A 17,790-nucleotide genomic window follows, 5' to 3' on the forward strand; every position below is an offset into this window, starting at 1 on the left:
GGCACAACCCTGCACCACTGCTCCCGCTTCAGCTGTGTAGGCGGGGGACATGTCGCCAGGGCAGCGCGGAGCTCCCAGCGGCAAGGAGATCCCCGTGCGACCCTGCCGTGCCAGATCGCATCCACTGGGTTGTGGAGGCCCTGGAGGAGGGTAGCAGGGTCAGAGCCCACGGCTGCAATGGGAAGCCTGCACCCCACTGCCTGTGCACAGATCTGGGGGGCATGGGTCCCCCTGCCCCCCCAGGAGTGCACTCCGTGTTGGGAGCTAACCCTGCCCCCCAGACAAGCTGCCCAGGGCCCCATCCTGCTCCTTCCTGGGGCCCTGGGCCTCAAGTTCCACACACCGCCCAGCTCAGCGGCAACCCCAGCCCTGCCCACGGCCCTCCCTTCCTCCCCATGGGGGTCTAGTTCCCCCTCCCCACCTACCTATAGGAGCTTGGTGGCCACATGTATTTATATGCACATGGTGCTCCCTGCCTGACTGCCCCCCTCCGGCTCCCTCCCAGCCCTTTGCAGGCTAAAACTCCTCCGCCCTGCAGAGACCAGTTTGCAAAACTGTATAATCCACGAGTTTTTCCACTAAAATGAGAAATCTGTGTTTGACTCTGGTAGAAGATAAGAGCTGCAGTTTTCTCTGTATTTCTGTGAGACATGGAAGACCTGGATCCCTGCTGATAGCACAGGGGCTGGACCAGGCTTGCCAGATGAATTTGGTTTTTTGTTGTTTTTTTTTTTAACATCCCCTTTCTGTAAATGTTGATGATTACCAACAGGAATATTTAAATATTTTCTGTCAGTCTGTGGGTGACAGGTGAAATCAAAGTTTATCAATTAAAAAATCAAATCCTGCCATGCCTGTGTCTGTTGCATCAATTTGCTAGATGTATTTTTAATGAAGACTAAATGTCATAAGTAGGCATCTCGGTTCTACCTGTAAAAATGTATGTGTTTACCTGCAAATCCTTTATCTGAATTGACAGAGGAGCTTTAGTCCTTGTAAACAGTTATCTGTTTGTATGTGCCCATGTAGAGTTTATCGGTGCCACTTAATAGTCAGCACTTATGAATTTGGATGAATCGAGTAAGAGACTTTCTCTTAGCCTTTTAATGGGAGTCAGGGTGGAAACCAAGTTGACCCCTCTGACCTCCCAAATTACTTTTCTGCAGTTGACATGCGCTGATGCATCTTAGCTTATCCAGTAGTAAAAATCATGTGAAGGTGTTCAAAGTGACTTGAGCCCTTCTCCCCCCCCCCGGCTCCAGGACGCATTTTCTGGAAGCCTGCTCATAGTTTAAGTTTTGATGCATGTGCCATACATACAAAAAGACACTGCAGTCTTTGTTTAGGGTTACTTGTCAACGTGACTTGCTTGCATGCATGCATGCATGAATACATAGTCATAAATATAATATCTTTAAAACATAATGTTATGGATCTGATTAGTTTTTGTCTGAGTATGAGGATAAGGACTTATGCCTGCTGAGGACATGCCAAGTTTTCTTTCAGGTTTGGCTTAATTTAAACCAAGTAATGAAAGGACTTTTTTCCCCCAAACTAATGTTTTTGGGCTTTAAAAGCCAGTTAGATTAGAACATGATCTAAGCCTGAAATAAATAGATCCAACATCGCATCCCAAAGCCTTTACACAAATAAGTATTTCTGTTTAAAACCTGGGCAGTTTAGAAGATTGCTCCCTACCCCAAATTTTCTCAAGTATCTTCACCAAGTTTGATACAAAGCTGCTGGCTGGTGGGAAGTTGAAGAGAGCATAATAGAAAATAGCAGAGGTCTGCAGTTACCAGAGTTAAAATTATATGTTATAAATAAATGCCTGAGATCAAGTTCATTGTCTGCCTTGGGGCTTTATAAATCTCAAATCTTAAAACCAACAGTTTTCAAATTGTAGCCCCACAATGCTTGATAGAAAGTTAATAAGCAGATACCATTTTGGTTTACTAAATATAAGAGAAGTTACTTTTTTAGTTTTCCTGTAAACTATAAGGAACTCTGATTCCCACCAGTGCTTTAGATTAGAGCTTTAGGCTAGAAATGTGAAAATTTCATTAGAAGGACGTATTTCTGGTCTAAGGGGTATTGTATGGATTAAAGCATGAACCTGTTTGACCTCTGATAATGTGTAGAGTACAAGTATGAACAACATCATGTAGTATCTTCAGGATGCCAAGTATTGTACTTAAGTCGATGGATATCAGGCCTGGCTCCCTTCCGATATACCTCCTTTACTTGTGTTAAGTAGCAGGACCCTGAGCCCTGCCTTCAGTATGCATTCACTTGTCCAGGACGTGCTGTGTGTCCAATACTGTATCTCCTTCCTACTGTAATTTCATTCGGCGCTGAGCTTCCTGTGGATTTCTCCTTCATGTGTTAGGTGGGAGTAGGCAGCACTCTATGAATTTTTCAGCCATATGCATGTGCTTGCGCAGAGCCAGAGGAACACAAGAAGCTGCTGCATGATTGTATTAATCTCCACAAAGCACACTTTAAAAGGCTTACACGTTTGACAGGTTGCAGTCATGTTGTACCTAACACCAGGCTTATGACCTATTGAGACAGGTCATAAAACAGGACAGTCTCCCTGCCAGCTGTCACCTTTTTTTCAAATACAACTGCACTTCTACTGCCCTTAGAATATAACTGAAAATATCTATTCTTTTCAAATGAAAACTGATTTTTGTTAAGCCCTTGTTTCCAGCAATTGCAAGAGCCTTTTTTGTTCACATTTTAAGGGGGGAGATCTTTAACTCTTGGTTGGTTGGAATTTAGACTGCTGTTTGCTCTTATGTATTACATTGAGAAAGTTGTATCCTAAAATTTATTCTTCAGTCTAAAAACATTTGTACCTTCCATTATTTTAATTGACTCAGGCTTGGCCTATAATGTTTTTGGGCCAAGTGTTGCACATCTTGTGTTACATCTTCGCCGGGAAATTTACTGACAGAGCTGTAGCAGTGTAAGTTATTCTATCATACTCCTTTCACAGAGGGAGCTAGGTCATTATTGTGGATTTAACAGTATACCGGGTTGCATTTTGCAATAATGTATCAACTCTCTACTTTATTCTCCAGTGCCAGTCAGTTTTCCTTCTATAATTAAATTGTACTCAAATAGCCATGCTGACTTCATTACTGTAAGAGATGTGCTTTCTGCTAATTTCTTAATTGTTTTGTGCTCTAAATACAGAATATTTATTTTTTCCACTTCTGCCCACAGAGACCAAGCTAACTACAATTGGTCTTCCAGCAATTAGTGTGGCTAGTGGAGTCTGCACTGGAAACCGCATTATCACCAAGATGACGTGTGGTGATATTACATTTTGAAATGAGTGTTTTGATTCTAGCCAAGGAGAACTCATTTTCTAATGGGAAAAGTGACATAACTATGAATAAACAATATTGTTTTTCAAAATGCTGTTTCAAATTACACGTGTCCTAATCTCCTTCCCTTCCTTTGCAGGTGATAGAAGACAACACAGGCGTTCGTAGGGTGGTGGTCACGCCCCAGTCTCCCGAGTGCTATCCTCCCAGCTATCCGTCTGCTATCTCCCCAACCCATCATTTACCTCCATACCTGACACACCACCCCCATTTTATTCACAACTCTCATACAGCTTTTTACCCTCCTGTCACTGGACCTGGAGACATACCACCCCAGTTTTTCCAACAGCATCATCTTCCCCCAACAATATATGGTGAACAAGGTGAGCAGAAAAAAATGTTGTTGTCTTTAAATGCGCATTTTAATGGGTATGCAGAGTGGGAAGAGCAAAGGGATTTGGATTAATGGTAAGTGATTTTTCTTTTTCCACACACCCCATCCTCTGGCACTGTCTTTTGAACTGAATTTCTTCCTTTCATCTGCAGAATCGGGGAGAGGTGGGGAGTGAATCACTCCAGGCTGAAATAACTCAAGGCTCTTACGTCCTACACCTCTAAGTTATAGGATACAAAGTTAACTCCAATTCATTTTCGCTATAAAGGAGAATAGTACTCCAGCCTGTGTTCCAAATGATTTGCTTGAATTCAAGTTCCTCATTGTGACTGTGTACATTATATTTATATTCTGCCACTTTTCCTTTAGGAGCAGAAGTGGGGCAGGATTAGGGATGGGGTTTAGGTCTGACAGGGTTTTACTTCAGTCAGTGTCATCATAAGCTAGTAGCAGGCTTTCTCTTGTCACCAGCAGATGGAGATAGTCCTCCTTTCTGCCTCTTGTCAGATCAGAGCTGCAGTGGACTTTCCGAACTAAAGGATGTTCGAGTTCATCTGTTTCTTAAGATGCTGCAGTAGGTCACTGAAAAGCACTATCTCATTCCCAAGGGTAATACGGTCACCCTAATCCTCAAAGGATAAGTAAATAGCTTAGTAAAGGAGAGAAAGCAACTTATTTCTTTCTGAACGATGCATTATTGTGTCTCCTCTACCCTTGAGATAAGCTTTTGTTTCGTCTGAAGGAGTGCATTAATCATAAAGGAACACAGATAGTTTTGCTGATGTAGGTATTACTGTGTGAGGTGGTTATCATGAAAATGTTCACAGATTCATTTATTTTTCTCTTGTACACCCATATTATGAAAATTCCCAGGATTTATAGAATTTTTCTATAGCATATTCTAAAATTACAGCTGAAGTAGAATGTCTGACATTTTCTTAGAGGTCATATCCTCAGCAGGGTGGTGAAAAAAATGTAGGATTGAATTTAAACGGAGTCCAAGATCTTGTGCGTCTGATTTCTTGCCAAACAATATGCAAGCTTTATGTTGAACTAATTGATGCTTTCATGCTGTAGAAAATTCTGATTTTTTTTTTTCTTTTTTTTATATAAGAAAAGATGTCTATTTACAAATGGCATTGAGATTTCTGGCACTTCCATTTTAAAATGTTTCAGTTGAAGGGTCTTATGATGCACCACGGCCACTCAGCCACAGAGGAGAGACTGCAGTTCATCCCAGGGTGTGTGGTCCAGAAAGAAAACCTGACTAGCAAGGAAGATTGATAGCACCTGGCTCTTAAAGCGTGACTGCCATTGTCACGGGGCAGGGGCCTAGGGGCGGCCGTGATTCCCTTAGCGCCCCCTTACCTTGTCACATGGGCAATCCAGCACCCTCTTATCTCGCCCGCCATGTCTTGTTCGTATATGGTTCTGTAAGGGAGGCTGCCTCCAGCAGGCTTCCTGTTCCCATATGCCTGCCCTCTCTAGGGCCTAGGCCGTGCTTCTCGTGCCCTTTGCCCTCCCTGGGGCCTAGGCCGCGCTTCTCGCCCTCCCTGGGGCCTAGGCCGCGCTGCCCGCGCTCTTGGCCCGCACTCGGGCTTCCCAAGGTCGGGGCTCAGGCGCCCTTAGCCTTACCTGGCCCCAGACCCCTTTCCTGGGTCATACGCCCTACTGGGCAAAATACCGCCCTCACGGGCTGGGGTCTCAACACCCCACACACCGCGCCTCTCCGGCGCTCACCCACTGTGCCAGCTATGGCGCCAATCACTGTGCTGCCCTGGCACCGCTTGCTGTGCCCTTACTGGGCACCAGGAACTCCCGGATTATTGGGGAGCTCCCGTGAGGCCTCCTCACACACCTACAGCCTCACCCGGTCCTCCAGTATTCACACAAACAGCCCTACCGCAAAGCAAACTACTAGCCAACCGGCTCTAACTCAAAATAAGCCTACCGGCTATAACATAAGGGTCCAGGCCCAAACTGGCCCTCTTGCAAAGGCATCTCCGTCAGGATTCTCTCTGCCCTCACCATGCTGCGGCCCCTTAGGTGCTCAGGCTGCACCGCTCATCTCTGCTCTGCTGAGCTCTTCTGCAGAGCTCCTGCACCTCAGGCTGCCAGAAGGGACCTGCCGCTAGGCTTTGGCTTGGGCTGTTTATAAAGGCCTAGCCCTGCCCCTTTCTGGTCATATGACCCGCCTGGTTGCTCTGGCGACCAGCACCTGTGCTGTCTTAGGGAGCTTCAGCAGCCCTTATTCCTAGTGCCAGTAGCAGGCACCCTAGTGCCCTGCTACAGCCATAAACCACTAATTTAGGCAAATGCAAATTAGGTCTGAACCTAAAACTGCACATTTCAGTTGCTGACCAAGAAAATTGAGAGTTTTTGGCAAAATCCGTTCTTCTGGGTCCAAAAAAACAATTATCCACTAAAATTTCAGTTATGGGGTGGGGAAGAGCAAGCTTGCTTGCTTGCTTTCTATTTTTTAAAGATAAATGATCTGCCTCAGCCTTTAGGTATAAGTCAGTAGGATAGTATCCGATCAGACAGGACAGGAACTCTATTTGTTCCCTTTTCCAAAGGCTTAAGTTGCTTAATAAAAAAGCTAATGTGAAAGCTGCAGTATATTAAATAGGCACTGAGCTACCAGCTGGGAGTACAGTAGATAGTGTATATTTCTGCAACTTTAAGTTAACAGTCAGTTGATGCACGTGTGCAAAAATAACTGTGTTGCCAGTGGCATCATGTGCTTGCAATAAAATAATTTTTTGAATGTTTACTTGTACAACATAATGAATTCATGCTTAATACAGTCCCCAGAATACTTTGCACAATGGGTTTTGCACTAAATACCAACATTAGCAAGAAATAATTACTTTTCATTGTTTTTATTCTGAAAACCACAACTTCTTTTGAAGTCTTCTGCATCAGCTCTCTCAGATCCCCAATATACCATTGACTGCATTTAGTGTAATCACATTGTTGGAATACTATATATAGACAGCCACTTGATGCTAGCACTTCAGTGTGATCATGTTACTAGATAAGGAAAGATAAATGAAAGACGCTTCTAAATGAGAAGAAAAAGAAAGGACTAAGCAGCTGAAAATTCAACAAGTTCTAATGAAAGTGTGCATGGCAATACCGGCTTAGAAAACAGGTGTTATCACTAGAGCTGGCTGCAGTATTTGGAAGCTTGCAGCCAGGATTTTTTTAAGGAATCTTGACTGAACTTAAAGGAATGTGAGTCATGTCGTGGTTTGTTGGTAGAACTGAGCAAAACTGTATTTTCAGTTCAGTGTTGCTTTGAGCCTGAGTTTGAACCAACTTTAAAAACTCCAAGCATAATACAGAGTTTGAGTGCAACCGCATTGTACAGCAACATAAATGTTGTGGAACTTCCTCGCCCTGTCCATTAATTCCTGTATTTAATAAAGTTATCTGAAACTTCATTTTTAACAGTAGAAAATACTGCTCTTGGATTTTTTTTTTCTTGTCAACCATGTTTTCTTTTCATCTGTTGCTTTCCATCCTTTAATTCCCATGTTCTTCTGACCTTCTTCTTACTGAAACTGTACTTCAGCCTTTGGGAGTGGCATTTGAGGCCATGGCACAAGGTCTTATCTGTACTAAAGGATTTTGACAGATGTAGCCAGTAACTAACCTTGAATCCACTGCATGGAAACATTTTCTGCCAAAACCAGTGCCTTGAAAAGGCTTGCTGTGAATTTGAGTGAAATCTTTTCTTCTGTTTTATTCTACCAGGGACTTGTTGTGAAGTCTGAAACCTTAAAGCACTCAATTTCTATGCAGAAGTCAAATAAAACTTTTGATTGCATAAACCTGAAACAATAATAGACCAGGCAGGAACATGCAGGTGTTTTATTAACTCTGCCAATGAGAAAAATTAATTTTTAAGTTGTGTAGAGACCCAAATGAGACAAATATTATGTAAGTCCATTTTGACCTGGCTGAGAAGGCAATACTGTGAATGGCAGACTATTTCTAGTTTTAATTAATTTGGCTGGACCCTTTTTATTTCAGAAATCATACCACTATATGGGATGTCCAGCTACATTACCAGGGAAGATCAGTACAGCAAACCACAGCACAAAAAACTCAAAGACAGACCGATTGACCGTCAGAACCGGCTGAATAGCCCTCCTTCTTCCATCTATAAAACCCACCTGAGCAACTGCACAACTGTATACAATGGTTATGCAAAGAGCCACAATGGAGCAAGCAGTGGAGGAGGAGGCGGCGGTGGTAGTGGTGGAGTAGGAGGTGGAGGTGGTGGCGGTGGAGGAGGTGGTGGTGGAAGTGGAGGAGGAGCAGCACCAGGAGTAAAGAAACCAGAGCGCAGAGCAAGAAGCAGCCCAAAGTCGATTGAACAAGACCCACATGGTAACGTGAAATATGTTTTGGTTCTTATTTTTATCTTTGCATTGCATTTTTCAAGCCTTACACAAACCTCTATGGTGTGCAATAAATATGCCAAGAAAACACCCCACCACCCACATATAAAGACCGTCATTGCAGTGTGAATTTAGATATATATTGTTTGTGTGTTTTTAAGTTGTGATGTGATGGGTTTGCTTTAGAAGAGGAAATTATCCTCTTCCTAGATTTCATGAGTATCTGCTATGTAGACACAGTGTGGCTGTCTTCTCTTTTGTAGAATGCTGTTTAGATATCTTTTTGACTCTGTCTTTGATTTTGTTTGGCTTCTTTAAAAAAAAAAAAAAAAAAGAGTAGTCTTGGCAACAGTGCATCTGTGTATGTAAATGTATTAGACTTGAGTGCCATATTAGACCATCAAAAATGTTCCAGCATATGTCTCATGTAGAGTGTGGCGTGGACAAAATTGCTATTGAAAAAAGGTTCTAGGATAAAATGCTTCATCTTGGCCAATTTAAGGGCACAATTTGCTAATCTTCCTTCTAGCACTAATTTTTTTCAGCCACTTCTGGAATCCTCCTACTTGGAGATCTTAAGACCAAAACAGGTCATTAGAACATTTACATCTGACTTGTTTCACAGGCCATTAAACTTCGCACAGTTCTATTTAAATCATGCCCAATATCTTGCATTTCTCTAACAGTTTTTGCTGAGGGAGGCATCCAGCCTGTTTCCTTCCTTTTTTTTTTTCCTTTCAGTCTCCTAGTTAAACTAAGCAAGTATGTTTATCAATAAACATCCTGGTAACCAAGTGAACATGCAGTATTAATAATCTATAGAACGGCAGCTCTGATTGTCGTGCAGGGTCATCAGTACAGTGCGTGTGGCTGTGTATCTTATATAACATACATGTATATTCCCTGTATTATGTGTATATAGGAGATGCTTCAGAAAGTAATGGCAATTTCAGAATAAAACCATGTTGTGTGCAGTGAGTGGAGAAACTACTAAGCAATGGAGAACACTAATGGTGACTGTTTGAATGTACCCATTGTTTACAACTGTGTAGAGCAAAAGAACATTGCATCCAGAATTGTTTTTACTCTCTGAAACACCCTCGTACTTGCATTTGGCTAAATAGTCACAGCTCTCATTTATGCTGAAGATATGGAAACTATGGGATTGTATTAAATTAAGAACATGGGTTGGTCCAGAGTAATAAAAAGGGAGAGAGCTAGAAGTATTTCAGCATTTATAGTTGGGGACCTAGGTGATTTGGGGCTTTTTTTTTTTTAAGACAGGAAATTTAAAATAAAAGTTCTCACTGAAGCAATGGCACTCTTTTGCCTTAGAGGAAAACCTAATAACAACAATAGGGTGTGGTAACAGAGCAAAAACTGGACAATACTTATCTGCCATTGGAACTGAGAAGAGAGTTTCATTTGTGGCAGGGATCTGTTTTACTATGTTCATGATACTAGGCTATATGTAGTTATGAATTACTTTGTGTATTGACCAAGGGCAACTGCTCCATTATTTAGCTTGTTTGCCTTTTATTTTCTGGGTGAGATCGTCTTAATATTCTTGGAAAGACTTGGAGCACGGTATTTGTTGCTTGGTTTCATTAACACCTATCAGTCAGAGGAGAACTGACTGATTACAGCCTGGTTTTCCTCTTAGTGCCTCTAAATTTAAATTTTGCTTTTGCTGATAGGTTTATGGTGCCTCTAATTGTCAGTAAAAGAATACTGATAGTTAGATATAGTTTTTGCAGCTAACTCTGATGTCAAATGACTATTTGTCTTCTCAGAAATTTGAGATGAGTCTGTATTTGGACATCGGTCCTGGAATAGAAGGTAGTGTTAGCATTTAGACTACAACAAACTGTTAATGGACTGAAATGCTGTTTTAGAGGCTGAATTTTACACTAACTGTAAATAATCAGATGTTTTGCTACACAGCATGTGGCATAGCCATGGGTCTTTGGAGGACAGAGGGTGGTCTTTGTGTTGTGCATATGAAGTTGCTTGATTATTTCGTTACATGAGTTGAGATGGTTTCTTGATGGGCTTTTTGGTTGGAGTATTATGCATGTCCTGTGTTTGAAGATTAAAAGTTCAAAGCTTCCCCCACTGCCCCAAATAAGCATGTTGGCATAAATCAAAATACATAAGTAACATTTACTGAGGTTATATATGCCATGTAAAAAATTAGAAATGTTTTAACTTTTCTTGGCCTGGGTTAGTTGGTTGGTTGATTGTTTATTTGTTTTCTTAGCTTAGTTATTGGGTAAACTGAGACCATTGCATTTAAGTTCAATTTTCAGATTTCTCTTTATACAAGAAAAAAGTTCATGCACAAGCTTCAGCTAGTCTGGCTTTACTAGTGTCTTGGAATGGGTAATACATCAAGGATTCTTATTTGAAGATTATTATTTTAGTGAAAAAGGCATCCAGAATACCTGAGAGAAACCTGAGGGAGATTTAGCTTGAAATGGAGGGAGTTTTGGATTATGTCCTCCTGTCTGCTTTGGTTTCCCTTCTCCAACCCTGCCTACGATGATCCTTTCTCGTCCTAAATTTAAATTACTGCCACCACTCACTGACTTGCTCTTCTTTGTGGGAAACAGGTGCTGTGTGAACAGCAATGAAAACTGTCACAGACATTTTAATTCTGCTTTGAAGCCGTTTGCTGGTCGGCAGAAGCAGCACATGCTGTCGGGACTTGAAGGGAATTGCTTTCAAGAGAGGGAAGCAACAGAACCAGGAATTGGTCTAGATCAAGGCATCAGAGCTTGCAGATGGAGAATGTGGGGAGTAGCAGATGGATCCCTAGTGAGGGACACTTCTGTGTCAGTTTTATAGCCGTTGCTTAGTGTGCATTAGGTTGGCAGCATATGGAAAGATTTTCTTATAGGACTTCTGGTCTTGGAGCCTGATTTGCACACCATGCTGTTCATAAATTTTCCATTGAAGCCAATGGTCACTCCATGTGCTGAATGGCTGCCAGACTGCCCCCTTAATTTTGTACAGCTGTCTTCAACAGAAATGGAAAAGAAACTTTTCTGCTGCTATTATTGCAGAACAACACATTCAGTAAGTACTTCATGATACTGGGCTGGCAAAGTAATATCACATGTCACTACTTCATATGGAGTATCTCAAATTGATAACTACTGTAGTTGTTGCTGACAAGACAGGAACATTATTACCGCAGAGTGCTGTAAGTTTCCAGGGAAGATCTTCAAGAGGAATGGGAAAATTCCAGCCCTTCCCCAGTTCTGCTGCCAACCTCCCTGCAAAGCAAGTATTGGAGTAACTAATACAATACTTATGCTGAACTGTTAGCATTAGAGGCTTAGGAGTCTGAGCATACACTAGATATTGCTCTCTATTGTGACCTCTATGTTGCTAGATTCAACGGGCATAAAAAAAAAGACCCCAAATGGTGGAAAAATAACAAGAGGGGATGCTAGAAGACATCCGGGATATCTGTTTTGTTTCTAAGGAAAACATAATTAGTTTTACCCCTCCATTTTTTTTTACTAGCTATCTTTTGGCTCAGGAAATATCTGAAGTACTTCTTAAATTAGACACACACACACACGGTATGTGCAAGTGTCACACCCAGCTGAACTCTGGGTTCTGTTAGCCCTTCAGTCTTACCATAACACAATTATTCCTCCTACACAAATTTGTAGACTCTGTAAAGCTTATGAAACAGCACACCTGTGTTGTCCTTACAGTGGTTTCCTTTGTTTCCATGGCGGTGACTAACATTACTATAGGCTGTAGCATGCCATGGCTGTAGACAAAAGCCTTTCTTTCATTTTGTTTTGAAACGGTTTTCTCTGTCCGTTGACTTCAACAGATGGTTTCAGTGTCTTGTTTTTTTAAATGAGAGAATTGAAAAGTTTTCAGTTTCTTGGAAGGAGACAGATCTTCAGAAATGAATATGAAGACCTCTATGTTAATTGGCTTACTATTTTATTGGGGGCCATGCAAAATGGGGCTGTTTGTGAAAAAGAAGGATCTCAGAAAGCTGCCTTGGTATAGGTATGCTGCTGTTGTGTTAGGAAACTGTAGCACGGCCAGTGGGAATTGCACGCTTTTTGCCAAAGTTGCTGACAAATGGACCTTTCTCTGAGAGTTTTTTTGATGTGTCCCATCTGCACTAGTCATCACAGGGCCTCTTCCCAGTACAGTTGCCTCTTTCTGCTTCTGAAGGTCTGCGCTGCTTCAGACCTGCTGAGGAGCATGAGCACACTTGAAATGCCAAGGAAACTCGTGAAGTCAGGACTGTGGAATGTCCACTCTTGGCCAGGGGCTGTCTCCAAACGTGGAAATGGCCCAAATGATGGAGCACCACGTGGAGCCTTCCACCAAAGTGTGTGTGTGTGTGTGTGTGTGTGTGTGTGTGTGTGTTGGTGGGGAGGGGGAGGGAAACCTTGGCTGGAGACCATGTAGATAATAAATATTGTTCTTCAGCAACTCCTCCCACTACCACCACGCCAACTGGATAAAGCAGACAACCACCTAACATTGTGAACTTGCATACCGTGCCCATTCCCAACAGCAGCTGCTCAGGAGTGAGTCTGAGATTCACTTGGGGTTAACACCATGGACCAAATACCACTTGTGCACTACGGAAAGGGAAGGAAAAACAACCCCACAGAACTCGGAGTATTTTTCCACAGGGAACAGAAACTGCTGAGCTCAGGGTAGCACTTTCTGGGGAGTTTGGACAACAAAAATGTGTGTGCGTGCGTACACCTACCCACCCCCTTCAGTTGGGTGGTCTGGCGAGAGATGCAGAAGGACAGTCATGGAGGCCTTAGAATGAGTTGCAATGAACAGAGTCCCAAATTGGGTTCTTTATTTACTTTTGTAAAAGAAACCCCTCTAATTTCAGTCATTGTTTCATGTCTAGAGGCACTGTACTTCAGCTTGAGTTGTTGGGAGTCACTTGTCAATAATACTGCAAATATGATCTTTCTCGGTAGCTAATGAGAGTTAAAAGTAAACTGGAAACAGGATCTAGTAGTTCTTAATTGACTAGTGTGAACTAACTTGGTGTCTAAAGCAGTGGTTCTCAGCTGGGGTGCTGCAAACTGCAGAAAGGTGTGCCAGTCCACGTTTCAGGACGCAGGCAGACCCTCTGGGTCTGCTGCAGCTCTTCCTGCTTTGGCAATGACATGCCTCCTGAAAACAGAGGTGTGTGGCACAGCTCACCTGAGGGCAGTGGCATCTGTCTCCAGGCTGCTGTCACTAGAATAAAACTGCCCTGCGTACCTTGGCCTTTCGGAGCCACACTGGGAAGGGCTGCAACAGAAGCAGTGTGCCTGCCTGGATACTGTAAGGCAGGCAGGCACCATGTTCCATGGCGGCCACTTCTTAGTGCAGCCTTGATCAGCCTTCTGAAAAGAAGCATAGGGCGATTTCCCTCAGGTCGTTGCACCTTTTTGTAGGAGACCCCTTGCAGTGTCAGACTGGGAAGGGCTGTGGCAAGAGCACGTGCCGCTGCCACAGCCACTTCCCGATCTGTCTGCGCAGGAGGCGTGTGGCACAGTTCCACCTGGCTGTGGCACCGAGTGTGCGGCATACCCTGTCCATCCTCCCAGGGGCCTTGTGTCCTGCCCGTTCCCTACTTTCCCAGTCTCTCAGCACCCTCCATACTTTGTTCCTGCTGATCAGGCATGCCCGGACTCTACCCCTTATAGCTCCAGGGCTTAATACTAATAACATACCAATTAATAATGGAATTGTAGTATTTAGATTGATATTCATAATATATTTAGTTTTTTTTAATGGATTTCTGCTAAATTCTGAAAAGCTTTGGTGGGGTGCCTTGAGTCTAAAAAAGCTTGAGAACCACCATACAAAAGTAAAACAGGTAGCCAGAAGTAGATAGTGGCAGGATGCTTATGCGTGACTGGCCAAACGTTTGATTGGGAGACTGCTGTAATTTTGGGTGAAGACAGCAAATCCTGGAAAAAAATGCAAAGCATTTAACACACAAGAAGAATACTTCTCAGTCATGACATAGCAAATATTTGCTAGTCTTTGATTTTCTAGAAGTCAGGCAGAAACGTATAAGCTTAAGTAAGAGAAGCTTTTTAAAAAAGAAGTACCATGGATCATAGGTTTCTATACACCAGCTTGCTGAGCTACAAATGTGCTGTGTTATTGCTGTTGTAGATTAGGCCCACAGTTGAGTTGATGTGCATATGAAGTGGTAGCTGGCAGGCTCTTTTTGGATATTCAAAGCAATCTGGTAAGCCAGCGTCTGTGATGTGATTTTGGCAGGCATGTTGCTGTCACTTAAACAGCAACAGTCTTGTTGCCACACTGGCTGCCAAGGAATGGTGCTTTAGGATCCCTATACATAACTGGTGCAGAAATTCACAGGTGCTGGATTTTGAATGTTTCTGCCGTTTTGAGCCAGAACAACACTGTTTAAGACCCATGCTGCAGTCTGTGAAATAACAGTCATTTTCTTTGAGGGACCTGGCTTCTGGGAGCACTGTGCTGTTCTACATTGGAATTCAAGTTGGATTTTTTTTTTGCCTGCTCCTTCTCAGTTCAGACCCCGGGTTGCTCACTTTTTGGGCTGTCGGCAGGTCCATGTGAAGACTTTTGCCTTGCATGGCACCGCATGCGTGCTGTACAGTGTATAGTGACTTCTACAAAGGGCACCCTGTGCAAATGTTATTCTAGTGCAGGGGTGGGCAATTATTTCAGCTGGAGGGTTGCTTAATGAGTATTTTGGTGAGCTGTGAAGGGCCACAAGGGTAGCCCTGCCACTTAACAGGTGCCTCACCCCTAGTCAGCATCATGGGACCAGAAGTCCTTTAACCCCCAAACTTGGCCACCGGAAGTACTCCTGCGGGGGGGAAGGGTTGCCATCTTGGAACCAAAAAAACCCCAAATCAAAGTCAAACATCTGCTATAACATTTTATTTTTAAAAATATTTTTGTCATGATTTGTTTGCATAGTGTATATTGAGATGATTACATAATAGCTCAAAATGTAATGTCTTACTCTTGTATATGGTGTGTGGGTTGTCGGTGTATGGTGGGGGTGTGTGAGGGGGTGTGGCTGTGTGTTTTGGAGGGTATAGGGTATCTTGCAGAGTGTGGGAGGGTTGTGGGGACACGGTGTGAGTTTGTGGGGTGTGAGGAAGGGTAGAGGGATGTGGGGACCCCCCCACACATTTCCACCCTCCTACCCCTACAGACTGTGCGGGCATTGCCACCTGGCAGCACAGCTCTAGCCAGTTCCAGGAGCTGCATGTGGCAGCTAGGAGCAGATCTAGGCTGCCCCCCCCGCCCCTTTTGCGGGGCTTCCTGCGGTGCATGTGCAGCTTCTGGCACTCGCGCCACTGGGGGGAAGCCTCATGTGATGGAGCCGTTTGCCTGGCCTCACTCCTTGCCACCATGTGCAGCTGCTGGGACTGTCGGAAGTGGAGGAGAGCCCTGTCCACAGCTTCCTGGTGGAGTCCCGGCAGCTGCACGTGGTATCAGGGAGCAGAGCCAAGCCGCTGACTCCATCGCTCAGGGCTTCTCCCAGGTGGCATGCAAGTGCCGGGAACTACATGTGCACCTCAGGGAGCCCCGCATGATAGAGGAAGGCCAGCCTGGCTCCATTTCTTGCTGCCATGTGCAGCTCCTGGAACTAGCTGGAGCTTTGGGCTGCCAGGCAGCAGTGCCTGCATGGCCATGAGCACCTCAAAGGCCCAGTGTGCTGCTGCCACCGGCAGCAGGGGGGGTGTATGGGGCGAGTGCCCACACCCCCTCACCCTCTCTCTCACCCTGCCCACCTGGGCTTTGCGCTCCCACCATCCCCAGCTCCATGCTCCTGCCCAGCTGAAGGTGCCAGAATGAGGAGAGGAGCTGCAGGAGGCCAGGGAAACTGAGCAGTAGAGGTATGAGAAACGGCCTGCGTTCGATTCGGATTCGGCCCAAATCGGGGATGGTGATTTGATTCCTTGATTTAGATCACTGTCCATGATTTGGTTCAGCTGAATCCGAATCTGAAGATTCAATGCCGATTCAGAGAATCAACAATTAGTACATGGACGCAGCTTTAAATGGTTTTTCTACATACCTCGAGGTACCAGGCACAGCTCGTGAATGCTGTGATGCTGGGGCAGATGGAGCATCCCACAGGAGCGTGGGGGGCTGCCTCCGTGCTCGAAAGCAAACCTGGAAGTGGACTTGCACGTGTGTGTGAAAAGTAAAAGAAATGGTGAGAGTCTTTGTGGAAAATCTTATAATTTGATAGGAGTGAAGCTGCTGGTTTCTTTCAAAGTGATATCCTTAATTCAGGAAAGCATGTGATTATGGAAGCTCTTTTTAAAGTGGGGTTCTTTTCCTGAATCTGAGTTTAAATAATTCTGTAGAAACTACCATAAAATTCCATATTAAAACCATGGCCATGATATCATTTCTGCAGGGTGCTATTTTTCCCCCTTTTTAAAAAAAAAATAATGTGCAGCATTATCTAGATAAATTGATGTAACTTTTCCAAAAGGGAGATTTTTAATAACAATTTAGTGCCCCAAATGTGCTACATTCTGTACAGTCCTACAAAGTACACTATAACTTCTACAATTAATTTATTGTACTAATATTGCCCCCTGCATTTTTCTATGAACAGTATATAAGCTGGGTAGTATGCTGTATTCTATACATGTGTTATCTTTTATATCATGATGATGTCTTGTGGGTGGGCGGGAAGGACCCAATCCTAACCTAAAAATGTTTAAATCAGCATGAGGTCAGTTGACCACCTGACAGATTGGAACTGAAGAGAAAGACGACCATACTAATGAGAATGCTTTGTTTTGGGGAGCAGGCTGTCTTTTAAGCATATCTCTTAATGGTTTTGTTGGAATGTATTTTAAAATGCATTGAATTTAAATGATAAGCTTCTCCTTGTGTACCCAGTTTGGTGATGTTGCTTGAACTAAAATGCTGATGAGAGTACATCATTGAGGTTTGTTTGGCTTTTTTTTTTAATAGTTGCGAGTCTTGTGAGAAATAACGACAGATCTGAGTTTTGTTATGTACAACACATACCTAAAAATTTCAGCTATATTGACTTTTTTCTTGTGATTTGTTTTTTTGGCTACATTGAAATGAACAGCAGACACACGCTGGTGCTAGGCTTAAAATTATCATTAATATGAACCTTCAGAGACATGCCAGGTTACAGCTTAGTGATGGAAATGTGAGTATGCAGAACAGATGCCAGAGGAGTTTTTTTTTTAATATGCACCTGAAAATCTCTCTTAATCCTGTCCCATTACTATGATTTTCAAGGTAGTTATGACCTTTATTAAACATGACAGGCTACATTGCTGTTCATACTTTGTTGGTATGTTAAGAATCTGTCAGTGCTTCTAGTATAAAACCTATGTCAGGCTGTCCTGGTGGCAGAGATCTGTGATGCATTGTGATCCTTCTGCATTTGCCAGCAGGGAAATAAAAATTGCAATATGGGAGTACAATTGCATGGCTAAAGAGCGATGCTAAATTGTTTCCTCCTAGTCTCTTATGAACAGCAGATGCAAAGGGCAAAATCATGGTGTTATGGTAGAAGGCATTGCTTGTCGGGACAGAGAAGTACGTCGTTTATGCTGGGAGTTGGTCTTCTCCGTTTTCAGGC

At 43.4% G+C, this 17,790-nt stretch overlaps 1 protein-coding gene and 1 long non-coding RNA gene across 2 annotated transcripts in view; one reads left to right on the forward strand and one right to left on the reverse strand.

Moving 5' to 3' along the window:
* FNDC3B (fibronectin type III domain containing 3B) overlaps positions 1 to 17,790 on the forward strand; it is a 307,284-nt gene that overhangs the window by 139,668 nt on the left and 149,826 nt on the right. Inside the window, exons 5-6 of the mRNA XM_019532737.1 lie at positions 3,475 to 3,718; positions 7,768 to 8,127. Coding sequence (XP_019388282.1) covers positions 3,475 to 3,718; positions 7,768 to 8,127 — 604 coding nt within the window. The remainder of the gene's footprint in view (positions 1 to 3,474; positions 3,719 to 7,767; positions 8,128 to 17,790) is intronic.
* Positions 17,389 to 17,790, reverse strand: part of LOC109308441 — a 10,757-nt gene continuing 10,355 nt past the window's right edge. Inside the window, exon 3 of the long non-coding RNA XR_002100616.1 lies at positions 17,389 to 17,400. This is a non-coding gene — a long non-coding RNA (uncharacterized LOC109308441). The remainder of the gene's footprint in view (positions 17,401 to 17,790) is intronic.

The sequence above is a fragment of the Crocodylus porosus genome, unplaced genomic scaffold, assembly GCF_001723895.1.
Source record: "Crocodylus porosus isolate Cpor-Errol unplaced genomic scaffold, CroPor_comp1, whole genome shotgun sequence".
Taxonomy (NCBI): Eukaryota; Metazoa; Chordata; order Crocodylia; family Crocodylidae; genus Crocodylus; species Crocodylus porosus.